The following is a 24990-nucleotide window of genomic DNA, read 5'->3' as shown; positions in this document are numbered from 1 at the left end:
ACCGCAGTGAAAACTCCATATATATATATAGATATGGAGTTTTTACTTGAAAGTTAAAACTTTCAATACTATAAATAATAATCAAGGGTCGTTATTCTGCACACTATGTGACGAGTGGGTGGAATCCAAGGTCAAATCCACAACATGTAGGGTTAACCTACAATATTGTGGATTTGATAGATCAATATAATTGTTTTTGGGGAGGGCTTTAGACAAAATAGACATATATTCCACAGAACAAGTAATAACGAAGGAACTAAATCTATCCATGGAGTCAGCCATCTTTGGAGCTAAATAGCCGGAGCCTTCAGGCCGAAAGGTGGCAGAAGCCGAGAGCAACCAGAGGTCGAGGTTTGCTATGGGCCAGGGCCTGCGAGTAACTGGGGTCTGCCAGATGCCTGGAGATCCTAAAGGCCAGGAACTTCCAAAGGTCCAGGGGGGCCCGAAAGCCGGGACATGCCAGGTGATGGGGGAATCTAGAGGCTGAGAGTGCCTAAAGAACAAGAGGTGCCAGAGTACGAGGTCAAAAAACGAGAGTTCAGAGTATTTAAAGCTAGCTTAATGTAAATCCTTGTGGTAACAGGTGGTTCAGTGGCTTAAGTTTCAATGCACCAGGCTTAGGAGCTGCAACGGAAATGTACTCGTACTTAAATTGTGTAGTTGGTTAGACAAATGGTCTTTCTTTTCATACAGTCCAATTTCGACCTATAAAAAAAAATTAGTATAGCTGACGATCATTTTTGTTCTTAGTGCAAATTTCTATATAGATTTCGAATAAAAAAAGACATTGTGTACATATACTACATTAACTCTCCGCTCATGGGCTATTAGAAGTTCAAAATGCTTGATTAAGGAAATAAAACAAATATGATGTACTTTTTTCGATTACTATAGATTATCTCACACATTGGTCGAATATACGTTTATTGTTATTAACTTCCTCAAATATATTTCTATGGTACTAAACGTAATGCAACTTTACTCTACTATATATTATTCATATTTTATTACACAAATGAATTTTATTAGAGTTATAAAACAGATTTTCTTAACGTCTTGTTTATTAAAAAATAAAGCTGAATTTTTAAACAAAATATTAGATTTTGGTAGTACATTTATCAAATAATAATGTTATACTTACATTTCGGATTGCTTGACCTGTAAGTAATAAATGCGCGCATAGAGGTGGTATTTATGGGCCCTTTGAGATCTCAGTGGTGTAAAGCCTCCCTTTACAACAAAGATAAGCAACAATACCAGCCTACACAAACAACCAACGCGTCTACCTTATTCCACTACTGAATGTAGATAAAACCGAAATCATTCATTTGGGTATGTGGATGAGTAGAATATGCCAAATTGTATGCTGCTACGCCCTCTAATTTAAAATTACATTTTAAAAGTCAATGTTACTATTCTGAGATATAATAAAACATCAATAAAAACTAACATTAATATAATTTTATGAAATAACAATATTTATTCTCACCTACTTTATAATAAGGTTTGAGTACGCCTGGTTGCACGCAAAGTCTATTTTATTCTCGGAATGTCCTGGGGACAAATAGAGAGACAAGCAATCTTAAGAAAAAAAACAATTTTCAAATATTTTAATCACAAAGAACAATTTTGTCAAACTACTAAGCGATATGCTTTAATGGAGCTCAGCTAAATTCCTTGGTGTGGAAGAACTCAATCCTGTCTTTGTAGAAAATAGATTTAGTCCAAAATTTAAGTTTGCATATCCAATTTTTCTCGAGAAATACTGTTCCGGGTTACATTAACGTTTTTGGTCACTGATTTAGGTTCAATAACATTGTTAAAATAATGCTCTGGTGAGCTAGAGAGGGTAATACACTTCAAGAGTACACTGAAATCAAGCCTTGTCAGCGACCTTGAACATTGACTATCCGCTCTATTAATTTTTCACTCTATGAATACAAGTTTAAATACAAAGTCACCAATAGGTGCTTGGATAGGTATGATGCATGTATTAATCTGCCATATGTTAAAATATAATACGATTGTACTCAGTTTGTTTGGAAATTTATTTATTACGCTACTTTCTAGTTTCCATCATAGTTTCCCATAAAACCAATGTAAACATATTCCTAAGGCTCAACTATGTGCTATGGAGTGACTTGCACGCTCAGCCTATTAATATTGTTCAAAGCGCAAATAGTGTACAAATTCATCTAATATGATTATCAAAAATTGTGAACTAGATTGTATACAAATTTCAAACAGTTAACATGACCCTCTAACAGACCTTAAACCATCCCCATTCAAAAACTAGTGCACCTATCAATAATTTGGTGGCCAAGATAATTTCTGTAATTTATAACTAATTGAAATTAACTTGAATTGAATTAAAATTAAACTTTATATGGAAATAGTACATATACGTGCCTTTGTTTGCTAGCCTCATTCTATACAAATTGTAAAGATTGGGGAAGATCGTTTGGTTTTGAGGAAAACGTTTATGTCGCTCATTAGTATTATTAAACCTTAAAATAAAATTAAAACACTTTTATATTTGCACTTTTGTTATGTGTCTTAACTATTGATGCACGCTAAGGGTTCAAACTTCCCACTGAGAATCATTATACCTCAGTTAAACATCATAGAGCAAGTGGAAGAGAGCTTTGTAAGTCTCAGATTACAAGACACGTAGAGCTAAAAAATTCATACAATTTTTTTAATTTTTAATTTATAAAACTATTTATTGATACCTCATTTCAATTTTTATATACGGTATTCAGTTTCAATCTATAAAACATGTAACTAAAACATTATTAAAGAAGATTGCATTAGAATTTTCGCCAAAAATTCACACCAGTCCTAAAGTAACATCCATTCAAAAATCGATATTCATAATAATAATTTATGATGTTATGCAGGATGATGCGGGGTTGTGACCACTTTACAAGCTGTAATAATTAACTGATTCGATAGAAATATTATGATGAAAGAATTAATCTACATGTTTTTGAGAAGTTTGTTGGCCTTCCTCATTCATGCACAATGGGAGACGGTTGCATTTAAGGAAAATCTGGTTGCAGCAGTTAATAGAAAAAAATTTAAGTTCTTTAGACAAAATTAGTTTAATGAGAGCCTTAGAAGTTTTACAATCAATTTTGCTATTATAAGTATTACGTCTTATAGGATAGCGGCAGTTCAAATAATTGAGAAGTGTACGATTATATAATCTGGCAATTGTTAAACCTCATACCTCTGTCAAATTTTAGATTTTACATTACTATACAATGATAGATGTATTAATATTATGATGGGCCTGAGTTCCAAAAGACGTGTGAAACTTAATCCAAAATAATTGTTTTAGATTAAAACCAATTTCGGTTGAATGTCAAATGTAGACGTATTCATGTGCCGTCTGTTTGGATAAAATTGGCAACAGAATTTAAGAAAATGTCTCTACTACATGCTACGTTGCACAGCCCTTCACCATCAAAGTGAGTTATTGGATTTCTTGATTTATGTTCACGCTTCCTTTTATTATATTTGTGTGAGTATGCTGAAAGCGTGTTTCTTAGTTCTTACACCTTCAATATAATCAAGAATGTTATTGCATATTTTTTATCAACATTTAATAAATCACTAATTAATTTCAATAAATAATTTACATTCAAGTTTTCAGGCTTTTAGCACATACTCATTTGATTCTAATGTGAGATATCTATAATAATGTTACAAAAACATTTTTTTCATTTTCAAACTCTGACTAAATAAATTGGAAAATTAGTTATTTCTAAAACAATGCCTACAACACTGAAAGCTTTATTTAGTAAAATATTTTAAACCCTACACCTATAAGAGGGTAAACCATTAAAATGTACATTTTTGATAATATATTACCTTCACCTGGTACTCTTGAATACTATAACAGATAACTCAAATGAGACTTGATATCTGCAACAATTAATAAAATAGCAGCGGTTGGTGAGGGATAACTTATGATTATATTATGTGATGTTGAACTCATGTTTCAGGTTTCGTCTCCATCAGAAAGTTTCTGGCTAAAGCTACTCTGAACCTGAAAGAAAGAGCAAGTGAAATATTAAACTTTTACAACTCTGCAGTGGTAGTTTCTTCTATCTGAGACTTGTTGACATATGTGATTCCACTTCAGATATCGAAATACTTTGCTAAATTTTTACAACTATTTTCTTATAATATCTTACATTGGCCAACTATATCATTTAATTATTAGTCAGTTTCATCAGTGTGGAATGTTTTTTGAAAATTATACAAAACTAAAATAATTAGAATACACAATTTGGGTTAATAATTACAATAAACTTACAAGCGTGTTGCGTAACAAGCTTCACTAAGGTTCCCAAGCAAATCTCAATTATGTTGCATTCTTGAGATGCTCTGTGGACAGACAGACAGTTAAATGAAACATAAACTTGTAACATCACCTTGGCAGCTACAATATAAATTGTGCCATTCTATTGAGTTGACGTCAATGACACCCAACCAAATCTTGGACGGAAATATACTATACAAAAAACTATTTATTTTATTACACAAATTAAGTTTTATTCAATATTTAAAGTCTGCATAATAAATATTTTTCGTGATACTTAAGGTGTAATTTTCTTATAAATTTAAAACCACTGAGACGGTTGAATAATATTCGCTAACGCACAGGCTAACCCCCTAGCGTGACATGTAGTATCATATGACTCAATGTTGCATTATTGAAATAAAGCTTCATTTAAAATTTGAACTTTTTTTGTTTATCGTCGGTCCGTGGAAGAAATTTTCGATTGATTTATTATACATATATCTTTAACGGAACGAATACTAAGTTTTTTAGAATATTTGGTACATTAAACCGAGATATATAATTATGTATATTCAATTAAGCCCATTTCAATCTAAAACTACCTGATAGAGTGATAATTTATTATATAAGAAACATTTGTAGCATTAACATTAATAAATCATAAATATTTTTAAAACGAATATTGTTAAATAATACTATGTATAAAACACGTTTTATTTTTAATCTGTAATGAGTAATGAGCTAAACATTATTTTAAAAAATCGTATAACCCTCCAATTTGAATTAATAAAATAAGTCTCGACGGCGCATTTTATCCCATTTCCCATTCCATGGTTTGCTTTAAAACCAGTTATATACAGGGTTATCATAAAAACAATGGTGCGGTTTAAAATATGGTTTAAAGAAAACCTGAATTACTTACAGTTAATGCTGTTTTATTCATATAATTTTTCATCACAAACAGTTTTTGTTATTAAATTATTAAATTTCAATATGTGCACCCTTAGGCGATCAACAAATTCCCAAAATGATACGCAACCTTCTCTCCAAACATTTGTTAACATTTCTTAGGTTATTGTTTGCATTGCTTCATTATTCCTGTGTTTTAAGTGGTTAAGATCGCGAAGATTTTGTGGATAAACGACGCTTTTGATGCATCCTTCAAGAAAAAAACACAAGGTGTCAGGACTGGGACTCCTTGGAGGCCACAGCATAGGTTCTTGGCGGCCTATCCATCGATATCCACATATTTTGTTTAAAAACATCCGTGACCAATGTACTGAAGTGTGGGAGAGCACCATCTTGTTAGAAGTTCATGAATATTTCAAGTGCATCTAGCTGAGGAAAGCAATAATTGGTTGACATGTCAAGATACACAACTTCATTAACTGTTTTTTTTTTTTTCAGCAAATAAGTAAGGCACTATTAAGCGATTGTTCATCACACAGTACACCAAACATTAACAATTAATTGTTGTTTTCCAACAAGTACATGTGGGTTTTCAGAGCTCCATATTCGTGAATTGTATCTGGTAACGCATCCATTTACATGGAAAGTAGCGTAGTCTGTGAAAATTATATCATCGAAAAATGATGATATAATTGATATAATAATATAATGATAGGTGACATAACAATAGGTGAAAACAAAAAATTGTTTTCACCTATTCTTTCAACAAGCGAAATTGTAATGGTTTATACAATAATTGAGGTTTAATACTTGCAGTATCTGGATTTTTATAATCCTGTAGTTTAATTTGTTTGTTTTTTTACCTTTGTGAATTGCTTGTTTTTAGAATACCTAATTCAACGCTTGGACGAGGGATGTAATTCACAGGACTTCTAATTGCTGATTGTTTGTTAGTTTCGTCTGGAATCTGCTTCTTAACTGTTCCAGTTTCTTCGAACTGTTTAAGCCAATGTGTTATGTTATTTTTGTGCGGTGGATCTCTTCCTAATTCACGTTTGAACGCGTGTTGAACTAAAATTGCGGATTTTAATTCAGCCAACAATACATAAAAACATACTTTATTTCATCTTTATTCGAGAACATAGTAACTCACTAGACACACCACAACAACGACAAAAAAACTGATTTTGAAGTTAGAACAGCTTATAAACAAAATTTTGTGTTGGAGGCTTACAGAGATACCAATAGAACATCTAGAAATTTCCATACTATCTTCCTACGAAATACTTTTTATGATAACCCTGCATTATTGAGCAAACTTAGTGATCTGCTGCTGATATGCAAAAGTCAACGGCCACCATTTAATACATCTAACTGGATAACCAACCATTTGATTCAATATTCCGAGGAGATTTGATATTTTAAAGAGAGGCACTTGAAGCTCAAACTTGCTTAATGTTCTTCAATCTCAATACTTGTACGTATAAATACATCTTAAAGACATGCTAATATACACGTATATAAGAGTTTTTTAAGTTCTGCTCATAGCCCCAGTGTACTTTAAATGAAGTATGATGTGATACAAAACCCATAACTTAACATATTACAGTTTTTTTTTTCTGATAAATTTTACAACATAATACTATTACCAAAATAATATAAATTATTTTTTCAGTATAGAGTTTATATTATGTTTAAACATTGCCAGTTTCAGACCAGGTATAACAATCAAAACTTACCGTGTTAAAATACAATAAGCCGAAAATTACTGTCTTAAAAAATATTTTATATTGAAATATGTATTTATATAATACTAACAATTAGAAGATTATATAATATTCGGAATATGAAGGCAGCAATGACAATATGATTCATAAAGATCAGATTATAGTTTACACTGACAACATTGAGTATTAAGAGATCTTTACTATTGTTCCCTATATATGTTAACTTTATTGAAACTTTTCTTGGTAAGCCAAACTATATATTTGTCAATAATAGTTCGTTTTGCTTGTTTTAGACTGACTAATGGCTCTTATTTTGTTTATAAAGTGGAAATAAACCTTAAGCTGATAAGATTGAACGATGTTTTCTTTATAAAACAGCTGTTTTATGTTCTCACGAGCAATTTACAAAAAGATTCGTGATCCTTGACAGTGTTATAGAGGCATTTCAGATTAAGCTGCCATAAATAAAGATTCCGCTAGATCCTCTTTTCCCATTCGGGCGGGCTTTCTGTATTTTATTTTTCTCATTTTCTGTTTAGTGAAATATCTTGTACCAATGCATTTTTATTTAATACCTATACATTAGCTATTAAACCTATGCATTAGCTTTTGATTTTTTTTACGAATTGATTATTTTAAATGGTACCAGTAAGATGTCTGAACAGTTCCAATCTTGATAACTAAGGAGATATCTTAAATTTAATAGTTTTATTGTACCTGAAGATGAGGGAGTTCCATAATTAGTATAGTAAAATTCTTCTATCATACTGTTTGGATAATATGATTCCAGTTCTTCGAATACGTAATTATTAAATTTAATGTACTAAAAATAAACACACAATATTTAAGGAACTTAATTATTCTAAATTTAAATACTAAGCTTTTATCTACTATTTGAGATAGGATTAAAACGTTGTTTTAAGGCTTTCAAGCACAACACTTTTTGGAATATAGATGGATAAAAACTTTCATATGTTTTTTTTACATGGATGGATAAAATATTTCATATGTTTCATCTATGAGTACTTCTAGATTGATAAGTAAGATGTTAAGATGTCAAATGGAATAATCAAGTTTTAACTATTTTTCGGTTTTCCATGGCAAACGTTTTTTGCTCATCATCGGTCCGTGGAAGAAATGCATTTTTCGATTGATTTATTACACATATATCTTTAACGGAACGAATATTAAGTTTTGTAGAATATTTGGTACATTTTGAACTTAAGACCTAATGTCAAACAGCTTATAATTTTATTGTGATCCTGCGAAAGATTTTGGTTTTTTTCAAGTAATTAGCTATGATTAATTATTTTTAAAATATAATAATTTGATCAATGAAACTGATAGTAAAAATTAATTAAATTAAAAAATATCAATAGCCATTATTATCTCTTTAAGTAAAATCTTTACCAAAATTTACAAAATAACGTCCTTGTAAGGTACTTGGGATTTTAATAGACATCATTTATTATCACGCAGTTATAAAGTTAAAATAAATATTTTTTATTCCTGTTTATGTTCAAACATCTCATGAAAACAATAAAATAACCGATACCTAGGTGCTTTTTAGTTGTAATGGAGACTATTTTAATGTATGTTGATCCCTTAAAAATCACATTTGTATGTTTATGTATTACTCAATATTGAATTTTAACACACTTCTTCCAAAATGTAGAATATTTTTTGCGAGTCTAAAGATTTGCAAACATTTATAAATGAAAATATATTTTGAGTTTCTAGCACACAGTTATGCTTAGTCAAATGAAAATCAAATTTGTCTCAATACGCATCACATTATATTACACTCTATATACTATAAATAATTGTTTTATGCGATTGATCTTTAGATATTTATTTATTTGTAAAGAAAGTTATTTACCTATTCTTATTACAATATAATGACGAAATAAAAGAAATACCTACGTATTTTCTTTCTTTATTCTAATTTATTAGGGAAATTGACCTAATAAATCTTATTAATTGGTTAATCTTGGTTGTGTAATAGTTGTGTACAATTGACCGGTTCATATCATACTTGAGGTTATCATATAAAAGTCTACTCTTGTGTGAGATCGGGTCACATTGCACAGCGAGTTGGATAGGTCACGTGATCACAAAGGCGGGACCTTAAATAACCTCAAGCCACTTGACATTTTTCACCGGTGACAATTTTCCACTCCATGTACCACATCCTGCTATATACAGATATTGTCCGTCCTCTCACTTTATAGCGAAGATACCGCCTGGTCTAAGTTTACAACCGCGTGGGTCTACTGATTCACATCCGCAATTATGTGCGTCATACACTGCGCCATAAAATCGGACAACTGAAACATTTTCGAGTGATATTGACTTTGATATTTTATCACGTACTCAATTCTTCATGAATTAATTTTATTTCGATATATTTTGTGTCATTTAAATACAACCATATAATTCCATAGATTATGTTCCTCTTACTGGAGAATTTTTCTCCTTTCCTGTAAGATTAATAATTTTTCTTAAAACGCTGCAGCAAAAAAATATTCAAATTACTACCGTGATCGATTGACTTATAAATTTGTTAGCATTATGTGTGTGCTATAAAAAATATTGCAAATTAAAGTATGTTACTCTAAATTAAACATACATACAAACAAACGAAGAAGTTTGTATCGTTATTAAGAAAATATATGTTATTAGTTAGAAAATATTCCCTTTACAGAAAGAGAAAGCCTTAAATCCTTATTATTCTCACATTTACAACAGTTTTTACTAAATCTATTAAACTAAATATAATTTGTGATTAACAAAATCACACGTGTATGTATTGAAAAACATAAACAACTCAGTTTTCCCCAGTCTAACAGTGTTGTATAATGGTATTTGAGAGCGTAAAACATTTATTGTTTATAGCAGTAACAGACCAATACACTGTTGAACTTACAAAATATACACTTTAACCCGTAACTGTTGTTGAAACCTTTTCTCTCTACTGATAAATGTTAATCAAAGCCATTGAATAGTAAGAAACTACAATGTGGTGTATTGACTTATACTTTAACTTTATCGAGTGATGCATTTTAAGAGCCGTACATATTGGCAACTTATCAAAATTCAAGCTAAACTACCTATAAGAACAGTGCCATTTTATATGAGATGTGTTATTTTAAAGGTAAGATAAATACACGTCCTATATATTTTAGTTTTTTGTTAATATGTGTATATGTAATTTAGAAACAAAGTTTGAAAGTGTGTTGTATTTTGTATGAAACATCCTCCATAGTTCTAAGACAAAAATAAACAATTAAAAGGGTTTAAAGTTTAAACTTTTTCTTAGGAGGTAAAACTAAAGGTTATTTCACTACAACCGACTGATAATAATACATTTAAAATTCATTAAATAACGTCGTTTGTTGATTTAAATAATTATACAACTAATAGCATTTTGTAGATCATATAATCTCATTTCACTAATATGCAAAAGTAATGTGTAAATCTTTACGTGATGATCAGAGTTAGACTATACCTAAGTATCATATTGGTTCAACAAGTCGATCATTCATAAATAAGTGAACTTTAAAGTCAAAGTCAAAAAATGCCTTATTTGACCAGTCAATGTTAGGGCTAAGAAGCTCTCTCTGGCAGCACAATGGGTTTTATTTTTGTAACCGAACTTAAAAAGTACAAACATTTTACTTTCCTTGACATATTGTTTGTTTTTTAGAATATTTCCGATGTAAGCACTAGGCAACATAATAGAATATGGTATGAATTGGTTTTTTAACATTTTCATTTTCCTCCGTCTGCATGTTTTATTATTTTTCACTATTTTGTGTCTCTTTCTGGTTTCATTAACACAAAGTATAAAAGACAAAAATCTTAAGTAAGAAGAATGAACGACATTTTATCAATTTATTTTTTTACAATGTATTCTGCTTAGTTATATTACACACTTTTCGGGTCTACATTAATAACAAACAATACGTTTCTTATAAGCCAATTTTAGGTATTAGATGTTACATACCATCAACCATAGATTGTTGATTTGAGGATATATCCCCCAGAACATGTTCTGTAGTACTTCCTTCTCTGTCTAGCATGGAGCATGATCTTCTATGTTAGAATGTGTTTGTTAGGTCTTCCAAGAAATCGTGAGAGGCAGATCAGATGGTGTTCCATTAAAACGGGGTAAGCGTGCAGGGAATTTTCTTACAAAAGACGGATGCAGATTTTTATATCTGGTAAACCCTTTTGTTTCTTCCTTGAGAAATACAATTTCCATTCCATTGCCGGAAGTATATGGCCGCACTCGGTACTACGGTTGTGGACTTGGGCACAAGACTTATCATTTGCTAATTCTAAGGCACGTCTTAGAGCCCATGCTGAAGGAAAATCAGGACCATTATTGGAGAGCACACCGATACGCTGATAGCAGTCATTATTGTCTAAATTTATCTAATTAATTGAGGAACTACGGGCACGTACCCATTTCCAAGACGGGAATATAAATATATAACAAATGAACACAGAATTCTTTTCAGAGTGTTCCTTATTGTAAAGACATTGATACTGTGTAATCTTTATATTTGTCGATCAAGTTTAATGTTCACCTTTTAATTAATATTTATAAAAATACTGGTACCATCATATTATTTTGTAGAATTTTGAATAATTTTGAATGTGCGATCTTTGATCATACTATTCATATATATTCTACGATCAGTAGCTCAATTCTGAATCAAATTGTTAATAGTTCACTATTGTAGTAAATGTTTTATTGAATTTATAACAATACTTCATCCACATAATGTTATGTATGATTCACATCTATGGATCAATGAAACACACATTTGGCTGTAAATATTCATGACCAATCGTTTTTTGAACCAAAATAACGAACTGACATCCATTTACACGAAATGTGTGATAACTGCTAGTGGCTAATAGGCTATTGATGACGAATGCCCAACATTGACAGTAAGGACCAGAGTTATGGTTGGTGTGTGGAGAGTATAGATTATTGTGATAACTGAGCTGCCAACTCTGGAACATCCATCTTGTAATTTTCACCCAAACTCCGTGTGGAACAAAATGTATTAGTTGACACATCAGTGGATAAAAATACATCTGTTTTTTTTTATTTTTCATACTAGTAGAGCACGAGATATCCTATTGGTCCATTCTGCCATCCAGCGCTATAACTTGTTGTGTTCCTGTCATGAGCAACTCCCGAAATGTTACACAATTGGGAATAAGAACATTTTGAACTACCAATCATCACTTTTAACTAATTAGTGACTAGGTAAGGGTACTTTGGCAGATACTTTCATTAATTCTGTCGGTTCTTTCCATATTCCACTCTATATGTTTTAGTTTTATTTGGGATAGTTAAATCATCATAATACAGTTCCTGGATGTACTTCTACAATTCTGAAAACATTGTTAAATGTCATTTCCATCCTTATCAAAGCTTTCAATGAATTGGACACTTCTACAAAGTTCCACGTAATTTAAGGTCTGATAAGGACGTTAGGTAATTCTAAAAATAATAATTGAAGTTTGTACAGACTTTAGAATTTACAAAGACGGAAAAATTGTCGTTTTAATGGAAATTGATATATGGCTGGATGATATATGGCTTTGTCAGCTTAAGATAACAGCTATTTCACGTCAAGAAAATGTTATTTTCAGTATGAAAAAGAGAGAAATACTAATTAAATAAATATACTAATTTGCTTATGTAAATATTACTGTCGAAAATGGGTGATTTGGAATTGGTGCTTCAGAAGTATATGAATTTACGCTACACTTTGAATAAATATTAATAATTGTTAATAAATACCAATATAAACTTTAAAATATCGTCATACCATGAAGGAAACAGGATTTTTCCGGACATTTGCCATCGTTCAGTGAAACAAGAAATCAGTAACACTACGTTTCGAGATCTGCAATCTGATCTCTTCTTCAGGTAAAAGAACTAACCTAATACATAATTACAAACTAGGTTAAAATAAACAAATCTTACCAAAGCGTTGTGGCACGCCTTAGTCAGGAATCGCAACCTACATGTTGTTTGTCATATTCACTAACTCTATAAACATGCACTTAATAAAAAAACTATACAAAACACTAATCATTAAAACTGAACTACGGAATACAGGTCACAATACGTCGGAGTTAGTGAATATGACAAACAACATGTAGGTTGCGATTCCTGACTAAGGCGTGCCACAACGCTTTGGTAAGATTTGTTTATTTTAACCTAGTTTGTAATTATTTATTAGGTTAGTTCTTTTACCTGAAGAAGAGATCAGATTGCAGATCTCGAAACGTAGTGTTACTGATTTCTTGTTTCACTGAACGATGGCAAATGTCCGGAAACATCCTGTTTCCTTCACAATCCTTCCATCGTCAAAAATAACCTTCAAACAAAGAATCGTCATACCATGTTACGACAAATCGATACGATAAATAAAAAAAATAACCACATCAGTCCAGTAACTCAGACTACCAAAGCTATTTCGCCCACGCACTTCCAGTTTTAATTTCAAAGCCTGTCAGCCTCACCGAGCTGTTTGGCGGGTTTAATTAAATTTCTCCAGCAATGCCTTCTATCGTTTGGTGATTGTATTAGAATAACTAGCTTTAATACTAGTGTTCAATACGAACGTCTTACCATAACATATAGCACAGCACTAATAAAATGATTATAAGTCGGGTACGAGTTATCAATATAAAATTTTAATTCGTAATTAAAACTAACACGTTTATCCAATAGGTCAAAGTTGTCTCATGCATTCAAACGCTCTCCGGAGGCACATTTTATGGAAAAATACAAGTTTGTCATTAACACGTCTACAATTAGGGTTTCTAACCCAGACAGCGGTGTCAAGGTAGGCTTCGGACAAGTAAAACACATCAAACATCAAACAAAATCATCTAACAGCAATATTTGTTGTTTAAGTATAAAAATAGGTGTCTCCTAGATTTTGAGACGACACTGTTACTTGTTTACTTTGAAACAGATTTTGTTGGGTTTATGTGAATCAAATTAATTAAATTTGTAAATAAAAACCACGTTTTAGAATTTACAAAGAAAAAGCTGGCCGGTATGGTTTATTGCCGTGAATGTTTATGAAACCAAACCATAGAGTCAGCTTTTCCTTATTGTGGTAAATATTACTTGACAGATTAATTGGTCAAATCTGTTATAAGTAAGACCGTTAAGACGGTCAGTCTTAGACGTACTTTAACTAATTAAAAGTAATATTAATTTCTTTAAATGTACATTACTAATGATTCTTCCGATAGTTTTAAACATTTTGATTTTTTCAATTGCTCAATTACTAGCACATTTATAAACTGCATTTCTCGTCGTATTTAAGGGTAATACGATAACCACACAATAACATTCACAAAGGATGGTCGTTATAAATCATTTCTACTACAATTATATAACCATGATAAGCGTATAATTCCAGTTGGACATTAGTTTAAAACCATATGTAATTAAGTCTTCTGCTACGCTCAAACAATTAATTTTATATTAAAGCATACATTCATTGCCTCATCACGGGACCATAAACAAAGGTCTCTTTGTTAGGTCACAATGGTATCATTTTCGGTGTTCTGATGCGTAAAGCTAAACCCGTCATTGCGGTAGGTTACCTTTTTATGAGAGCTGCCATTTATACTGTTACGAGTTCTCTGTTAGCCTACCCTTTCGTAATGTGTGGATAATGTCAACCTATTTGAATATTCAAAATTCAGATCTTTATTTCTCTGTATTGGCTTAGCGTTAGCGAAGCATATCACTCTAGAGTCTGTCTGTCTGCCTATCTACCCTAAGGAATTATTAAGCCTAAATTACATATTAATACGTGGTAATTTTCAGTAGCTGGTCTATATTACAGTTCACTAAAAATGCCAATCATTTATAATCCTAATACATGTTATAAATAGTGGACCACTATAATTAAAACAGTGTAAATTTCATGATAGTGTCCTTTGGTGGAGGCAGTAGCACTACGGTAGCTCGATGAATTTGACCCAACGGATAAATAAAGAGAACGTCCGTGTTTTCCTTGCTGGTCATCGGGTGTTATCTAATAGATACCGGATGATAAACAGTAGAAGACACGGAGGGTGATCCTAGAGATTCGGTTGACAGTAGAAATATTAGACAGACAGACAATCAAACAAAAAAGAAGTTACCTCGAAAATGAAGTATCATAGAACTTAGTCGTGTAGAAATGAAGTTTCCAGGAAACTTTAAAGCAATGCGAAACACATATCTCAGCTGACCCGATTCAACCGCGCAAGTTTTAAGTAATATTTTGTTTACTAGTACCTTAAACTATTATTACGGTTTTATTATAGATATGAGCCCTTGGTAAACGTAAGCAAATGCGTTCCCAGTTATCTGTTATTCAATGTTATCTAAAAATAACATAATATAACATGTTATTTCCTCGGAGTTAATAGAAAACCAAGATAGAAATACGTAACACCACGTGTCGTGGTGACTTCGATGAGGTTGCATGCAAAATTTCAAATCTACAGATTATGTTAACAGTCGGAATGTCATACATACACACAATCAAACAAAAAAGAAGTTATCTCGAAAATGAAGTATCATAGAAATTATTCGTGTAGAAATAAAGTCACAAGGAAACTTTAAAGTCCACATACTTAGTCTTTCTCGACATTTCTTGTCAAATGAAGCATTGTAGATTTTTGTACAATAATTGAGTTTCATATCAGTCTTTAAATCATTTTAGTCTATACACAGTCACTATAAACTGAGGCTGTATGTGTTGGGATAGTTAGGCTATGTGTAAATAATATGTCACATTTTTTAGCCTCTTACGGGTGTATTTTGTTGCTCACTATTTTACTGCTATTTTCTCGATGCAATTGCAATTATCTTTAAGACCAATGTAAAATATTCTCTAACGCTCAGCTTAATCTCATTGAGTGACATGAATCATCATCAAGCTCAGTGTTCCTCGAATAGACATGATGCTTGATGCACGATTTCAAGTCTATAGGTCAGTTTGTTTTCTAGATATCGTGCGGACAGACAGACAGACTGACAGCTATACAGACGAACAGAAATGATACTTTTCTAGTGCCAAGGTGTTAGTCTTTGCTAATGTTCATCTAAAACGTAGGAATTTGAATAAGGAATATACATGCCTGAAAATATATCGTATCGTATATATTTGGTGGATATTTTAGAATATTTATTCAGTCCCTTTAATGTTAAAATATAAAATCATAATTTTTTGATATTTTTCATATACTTTTTAACATAAATATAAAATATCTAATTCACAAAATATTTTGATTCTCTGGTTAACTTAACAAACAACCACATAGTATGCATTTTCATAACGTGTTGTTAGACAAACATGGAATTATATTAATAAAACACAAATACTGCAAACCATTAGTAACAAGAACAAGGTAAGAAAACGAATATTCAAAGCGCAGAGAATGTAATTAACACCCAGAATGTACAGAACCTTGTGAGAGCTGTTTTGCATAAAGAAAATATTATTTTCGGTAGTACAAGGGAGAAATACTAATGAAGAAAATGTACTAAATTCCTAACTGAGGATTCCTAAAGGTTAATTCCTAAGGGTATTGCTTAGATTTGGAAGCATTACGTCACAAATATATGTGTTTACGTTACGCTTTGAATAAATATTAATAATAAATACAAAATTTAAAATATTCTATCATGAAAATGAGAAATTTGTAATTTATTTTAGTAAAAAAAGATAAATATATACAAGAAATAGAATGTATTTAAATCAGGGAAATAATACAACATATCAAGTAGGTATCCTTCAGCTTCAGCAGAATTCCTACCAACCAAAACGCTTCCATGAAAAGGCGCGTATCAGGAGTTGCTTCCTCAACAATACTGTTCTGCATGAATGAACTTATGAACTGCAAGTCACTGAATACATTAGAAACTAGACACCAATTCTCACTGCGTTCAATGATGATGAGTATCACTCCACGGTATTTTGTTGAACGTCATGGAAAGCACTTTATAGGCCGACACAATTGTTCTTTTGTCTGCTGGAGTGAAATAAAGATTTATTTTCTGTATTATTGTGTTTCTATAATTTATTCTCTGTTATATTGTTTAGCTATAGTTTATTTTTGTACTATTGTATATTTATAATTTATTTTATGTTTTAGTGTGTATCTATTTATTTGTTCGCAGGACATCTCGAGAGTGAAATGAAATACAGGATCGATATGTTCAGCGAAGCCTAATATGCGACACGTAATGTTGCTTAATCCTACCAATCTATTAAAAGTGAACATAAAGATTTTTTAACTTTACATTTGAATGCAAAAGCCCTTTGGTTTTATCTTATTATAAAAATATGTAATACATAAAAACTAAGCATAAAAACTGCATATAGCCCAAATATCACTCGCTAGTATTATTCATAATCTAAGATCAGATTCGTCTCTACTGGTGCGTACTCTCTAAGATACAGTTTTGATATTACACTTTACAAAAAAGCTGGCCCACAAAAAATGCGCACAATTTCTTTAATCACAACATGATTTCAAATATAGCGAGCAGATATTTTGTTTAAACTTTGTTCATAATTAATTCGATATAGGTAGTTTTGAAACAATTTGCATTTTAACCAAAATAATTAGGCAACCGCAACGCCTTGGAATGTAATAATAACGCTAAACTAATTAGTAGTCTACAGTAACTATTGAGTATTTATAAACATAGGATACACGTAAATGTTATCTCTTTAGTTTTCCAATAAGAAATGATTTTGCTTTATAATATCTCAAGTCTAAATTCTCCACCTTTATTGGTCTTAATATTTTCATAGTTTTAATCTTAAGGCAATAATCATTCTAAAGTTTCTCTACTAAGTGCATATAGTTGTCAAATATCCAACTCACGTTATTACGAATGTTTTCCAAGTAGTAGCGGTTAGCATTATGGAAAATGCAATAAATATAATAAAAAATCAATGCTATATTATGTTTCAAAACTTTTAAACGTAATGCTGTTACAGATCAACTAGAAGTATACCGAAATGAAGCGAGCTATAACAATTTCCGCAGCCAATAGTAACGATGATACGTATTGGTATAAAAGAATTAATTTACATGATTAACATTGTGTATTTTCTTCTTCAAATTCACGTAATCTTTGATATAGATACAAGAGCACAGGTAACAGTCTATAAGAGATATTTATGTGATCTTAAATAGTTGTATAACTTTCCTGGATAACCCGATACAGCGCAGTATAGAAGAACCGGACAAAACATAAAGAATGATTACCAACAAATGAAATAAAGTAACTTCATCACATATTATGTTGGTAATGCACTGAACCAACTTTTTGTAGTGTGCTGCCTGTTTTTATGAATTATTCTAAAAGAGTATCGTTATCTTACACGTAATAGCAACGTAAAAACTTCAAAACCCAAACCTCAATAGGGTTATTATTTGGACAAGAGGAATGTATATTCCAAATTTCAAAACACTAGGGCTCTTCTATAAAGAGTTATTACACAGAATAAGATATATTGACAGAAAATGTCAAATTATAAAAATGACTGTTGAATCCTAAATAATATATAAATAATAATTCTTTACGTATCAGATATTTAAATAGCTTGTGTCATTGACATAATAAGCGTATTATTCCAGTTGAACGTGAATTCAAAACCAATAATAATTAAGTCTTCTGCTACGCTCCACCAATTAATTATATAGCAACGCGTACACCCATTGCCTCATAACGGAACCATAAACAAAGGCCTCTTTGTTTGGTCACAATAATATAATTGTCGGTGTTCTGATGCGTAAAGCTAAACCCGTCATTGCGGTAGGTTACCTTTTGATGAGAGCTGCCATTTATACTGTTACTAGTTCTCCATTAGCCTGCCCTTTCATAATCTGTGGAAAATGTCAACCTATTTTAATGCGTATTTAAAATTCAGATCTTCATTTCGCTTTATGTGCTGAGGGTTATCAAAGTTATTACAACTAAGAATATACTATAAAATAAATATACATCAATATAAATATAAATCTATATCAAAGGAATACTCGAAACTAAATATATAACGTTAAAATTAAGTGATTATCGTTAATAACAAATTCCAACCTAAAAGTAAAAATAGTAAATATAAAAATATTAAAAAGTAAAAAGGGACATTCGTTGTACATTAACCACATGATACAACATAATAACATAACCACTCAATGGAAATTTCAATTACTTCAGATATGTTACAACTGATACTTCGTTATACTAACGAATACAAAGTGTTATATAAACTTTTATAAAACTTCACTTCTCTGCTCGATGTGAATTTAGAATATACGAATTACAGGAACCATAAAATGTATTTATAAACTCATTTTATATCATTAATCTTAGATCAAGCATTAATCTATAATTTAAGCATAACTCTTTTAGCAAATCCTCAATAAATTATCATTTATAACAAGCAATCTTTTCAAATTAATGAACTGGTTTTAAAGTGGTACAAAACTGGTTTACGGACAACATGTGCCTTAGAGTGGTTGGTGATGGTCGTATACAAGTGGAATATGGTTAACCGTGAACCGTATCATTCTGACAGACACTTACAAACACCTGAGCTGAGAAACTTGTATTCTCGTATAACTTAAGTGGAAAGTTTGAGAACACCTCTCAGTTCATTTTATACAAGTATACATTCAAATGTATCAGTTTTGAAATACTTCCGTAATTGTTATTGGCTTGTAATTCTTTAATATTGTTATTCTTACTGGAAAATCAAATATTAAGAATGCGTAACGGACGCTTCTACCAAATAACTTGATTCCATTTAACTTGGCCTGCAGAATCAATATGAATAACACAAATATTAATCGTAGTATGGATATGAATATCTATTTAAAATTGGTTTGCACTATTTTTACGTGTACTTTTGATTAAATTTTAAAACGAATCTATACCAAAAGAATACTTAAAACAAAATATGTAACGATACAATTAAGAGATTTCCATTAGTAATAAATTACAATGTTATAGGATAGAGTTGAAAATAATTTTTTAATAATTCATATTAAAATATTTAGAGCTTGTTTGAGAATTAGAATGTGTATTATTAATTGTGTAAATTATCAGTATAATCCACGATACCACCGATAGATTTTTATAAACACCATATAATTCAGGAATTGGAGTACCAGAAGTACATTCTTTATTTTCCTATTTCCTCTAGATAAGTATACACTCTCCACAGGTTATGTGTATGTTTGTTATAACATGTCTATCTACACCCATGTTAATCACTAAAACCACGTAGTGATAGTTCAACATTTGTCTGACCTGAGACAACAGATGTCCCACAGCCCGGACTGAGGCACGTCCGTACTGTTTACACTTCATTCCCACACAACACGAATCACTGTACTTCTACAACGCGAAGGTTTTAGACGTATACACAGTTACAGTGGTTCGTTATGGGTTTAATTCCTGAACTACTGTGCTAGATGATTATTACATCGAAATCACATGTTATGAAACCCTCAATAAAATATTTACAAATAAATACAGGTTAAACTTATATAAAACAAAAGATTTCCAATAAATTGATAAATATTTTGTCTGATTTAGACATTTTCTCCATAAAAAGGCATTTTATTTGAATCGGTTCTACAATTAAGACGGTGCATGAAACTCATTGTTCCGCTGTGGTTTGGGATCGTGTCTAAAACATCCCTGTGCACTCAGTTATGCATCTGGTGAGAATGTGTGACTCAAGTAGTAGTCAAGAGTGTTCAATCAAATTAATTAATCTTATTTAAAACCCCCATAAAATATAAACAAATTGAACTATTCGTTTTCATAAAAGAAAGGTAATTTTAATATGATTAGTAAATAATTTGGTTTGATTTTGACTTTTTTTATATCAATAGACATTTTATCCAAGCCCGTTTCCACACAGTATAAGGCGTAGGCCTGAGTACCTAACTCAGAGAAACCACTATGTTTTTCACCTTATGGCTTTGTTTATGCACACTTGATATTGTTACATTTTAATAGTGATCCTCCTCATTATTATATTTGAAAAGGACCTGACACAAGCCTCTACACTACTTCCATTGGCAGAAGAAAGTCAAATAATTGGATTTTTCTGTTTTATGACAAGTGAAAAAGGAATATTAAGCTCAAAAACTTACGTGGAGCTTACGCGTAATGTAACGTGACCCCTTACACCGACTGTTCGGAATAAATGTAAATATCATATGAAGATACAATAATGGTTACTCGTTGTATATTAAGGGCTTTGAAGAGGACTTTAAATTCCGATTCAAAATTTTTTCTTCACTATAAATCATGGACAAAACATTTAACAACTTTTTTTTAAATATTTATATAAATAAACATTTATTTTAAATAAATTTGAAGGTTACTTTTAATAACACTCAATCGTTTTTTTTTTTTTTTTTATAGAAGTTCTTCAGCTAAATATTTACATTTATTCTGTGCTATATCATTGTAAAAACTATAGAATCTATAAGGAAATTCAATTCATTGGAAAATTTCCATAAGAAAATAATGGAATTGTATTTAAAAATAGCTCAATCGTACTATATGGAGAATGGATGCACTTAATTAGTTGAGCGTTAGTCAAGGTGCTGGAAAAATTGTATTTCTGTCTGGCTCTCTATCCGTCTGTCTGTCAGTGCGATATCCAGAAAACGAACTAAGCTATGGACTTGAAATTGAGCATGAAGCTCATTTCTATTTGAAGAACACTAAGCTCGATGATGGATGAAGTGTAGACTTTGAAGTTGAGATTCAAATTTCATTTTTACATTGACAAGATAGAGTTATATGGTGTTGCATATCTCACCTTGGAATTTCGTTGAGCTTTGTTGAAACGTATGACTCAGTAGGCTGATAAAATTTCTCTTTTGCTTGACAGGGGTTGAATACATGTCTTATCAGTATGGCTGTCTTTCGTTTTATCGGTCACTAATGAAATGAGCTAGAACTAACATTTTTCATTGAACTTCAGCGAACCCTGTTATGAGACACGTAGTGTTGCGTAGTCCTACCTTGTAAATAAGTAAATACAAAGAAATAATCCTGGAACATGTAGTGAAAAAATGTGCGCTCACATATCAGTGAGAGAAGTTTAGGTTTTAATCTCTATTTTGCTTTGATAATACTAATACGAAAGTAACTTGTAACGACTTGGATTGTTGATATTAATATTCCAGAGTATTAATATTTAAATCATCAATAATACATCCAAGACGATATAAAATATTTTTTGATTAGTTAAGATTCTAGTGAATATTAAAGTACAATGTATTACTAAATTTGCTAACTATTAAATATTATCTGGTTTGTCTAAAATAAAAATCACAGTTCTAAATAAAAACAATGGATTTATTTTTAACTGGCAAAATAATAAGTTCAACGTTTCAGAATTTGTATCACTCTATTTTCCACAAAGAATTGACAAACCTTTTCGTAAATTTAAAAATTCCTTTTTCAAGAAATAAAAATATTAATCAAATATATCAAACTAAAAATCAGAGCTCTCTTCTAAAATAAAATAATAAAGTTTTAAAATAAGAATTAAATACCACTTGGAAATAATAAAAATAAAAATGTTCACTTCTAAGTTCATTCAAAATTCAAAATAAAAATTTCAACTTCTCTTTACACTATTTGAACCTTAACTTTCAAAAGTCTCTGCAATTCAGATTTCAAGTCTCTCTCTAACAATTATTAAAGTTCAATTAATTTTCAATTAATAATTCACAATAAAACAGTTCCATTTAAATATTAATAGATTACTACCTTTTCAAATCTCAATTAAAGTTATTAACAAAGTTCAATTTTAATTCACTTCTCTTGCAAGCATGAACCAAATGTAACTTGTATGATTCTATTATGCTCTATTGTTCTTCGAGAATAAGTTATTCAGATTGCTCTGTAGTTTCTATGAATTTAATTTTTTCCTATAAAAAAGACAACAAAATTAATTTAAAATCAGATCAGGATGACTATTTCAATAAAACGTACAATAAAGTGGTGCTTACCTCAAAATCACTCGCGGAAAAAAATTTAAGAAAAACGGCGCACTGCAATTAAACTTTACTCACGAAAATAACCAAAAGAAGGGCGAAAATTATGAGCGGGCGCTTAAATACTTCCCTTTCCAATCACCTTTGCAGGACATCCGTGGAGCTCTCTCATTGGTCCATCTGTATCAAAACCAGGAGAAAAATACTCACAATAAGACAAGTTCTAATCAATTCAAGGCAGTCAACCTGCCTTCCTAACAATTTAAAACTACCAGTGCTAACTTGCCAAAGGATTACATGTTCGATTTTACCCTGACATTTCACAATCTAATCTAAAATTAACTCCTAATATTTCGATCCCAAAATTGTTATTTAATTTAAGTTTTAATTAAAAAAATATATCAATGTAGCTTTAAAAACGCTACATAACTTTATTAGTTTATTTGCCTAATAAAACTACTCTTTGGCTGTATATTTTATTACTTATACGAGATCTACACTACGCTGAACCAAGAAAGACAGTTTCATTAGAACTCATACTTGAATAACCTGTTGATAAAATAAAACTCCAATACCAACACCACTATATTTAACTATAAAATTGAAGAATATTAATAGTACTACTGCAATAATTCTACATTTTTCATTCACAAAATTTCTTTGAGTTGTTATGAATAATTACTTAACCACTTAATCGGTAATAGCACAGACAATAAAATGAACCTCAAAGTTTTGCCTCTAAGGTATTTAAATTTAAAGAATTACAATGATAAAACCGACTGAAATATAATTCCAATAACATATTTAGTGCTAGTAAATTAGCAAATAAAAGATCGTTAATTGTGATAAGTGTACTGAATATTACTTCCACTTGAAATTTGCACAACAGTTTATTTACTTTTCTCATCCGATTGTTTAATTTTAAGACACTACGAACACAGTTTTCGTCCAGAAGTGAACCCCTCTTATCTGGTGCTTCTCTCATCCTGGCGTTTAATTAAACTCCCTTCACTTGAAACATCTTACCTCCCACCATTCTTCCTCCTGTGTACAGCTTTACTCATTTTACCTGGAACTGCATTGTGTCCTTTATAAAAGTCGCTTATAATTTATTTCAGCTTACTTTAACTCTCAAAACGTATTTCCATCTAACTTATGGAAAAATTGAAAAAGCATTCTAGATAATACGCTACAAGTGTACAGTTACGTGTATTAGTAGTATGAGTACTCGTTAAGTCGATAACTCCTGAAATATATATATATATATATATATATATATATATATATATATATATATATATATATATGATTTACTTAATTTAAAATATATAAAAGAAAATTATGTATTTCTAATGCTACATTATTTACCACAATTCATTTACAACAATTTTGAATTTTTTATCGACATTGGAGAGTATTTCTATCTAGTCCCATCACTATTACTTATTACGTTGCACCATACAATAACGAATCTTTCATAAAAGTGAGGAAGCCCACTCCAGATGTTTTATTATAGAAATTCAATTATATAATAAACATGAAAAAAGTAACCGTATTTTGGATAAAAAAATAAAACCTCTTGAAGGGTATTTATAATGACAGAGTAAATATTGCATTAGGTATATAAAGTTCGTGTAACAAACCTTTTCACCTAAATATTAATTTATTGATATCACAATATATAAGCTATTACCGTTAAACTAGAATAATGTAAATTTAGTAATATTGCTCAGGGAAAATTATAAATGGATACAAACACAAATACTTGAATGAATTATCGGAGTTCACCAAAATGTATTCACCGTCACACAGCCGCTCTTAATGATCGCTTGTTTCATTTTCTCGCTATGTCCATTTACATAACTCACTGCACTTGTTTGTATAAATAACCGTTTTAAATACAATATTTTGTTCCAATATTACGTGAGACTATTTTACTCTTAAATTTATGGA

At 30.7% G+C, this 24990-nt stretch overlaps 1 protein-coding gene across 1 annotated transcript in view; it reads right to left on the bottom strand.

Annotated features, from left to right (window-relative positions):
* LOC124354347 overlaps positions 1-24101 on the bottom strand; it is a 55624-nt gene extending 31523 nt beyond the window's left edge. The window contains exons 1-2 of the mRNA XM_046804731.1: positions 24064-24101; positions 250-493 (exon numbers count right to left, since the gene is read on the bottom strand). Coding sequence (XP_046660687.1) covers positions 250-493; positions 24064-24101 — 282 coding nt within the window. The remainder of the gene's footprint in view (positions 1-249; positions 494-24063) is intronic.
* Positions 24102-24990: the final 889 nt, after the last annotated feature.

This window comes from Homalodisca vitripennis, chromosome 1, assembly GCF_021130785.1.
Source record: "Homalodisca vitripennis isolate AUS2020 chromosome 1, UT_GWSS_2.1, whole genome shotgun sequence".
Taxonomy (NCBI): Eukaryota; Metazoa; Arthropoda; class Insecta; order Hemiptera; family Cicadellidae; genus Homalodisca; species Homalodisca vitripennis.
Note: the sequence above shows the minus strand (reverse complement) of the source record. Positions and strands in the feature narration are given on the sequence as shown.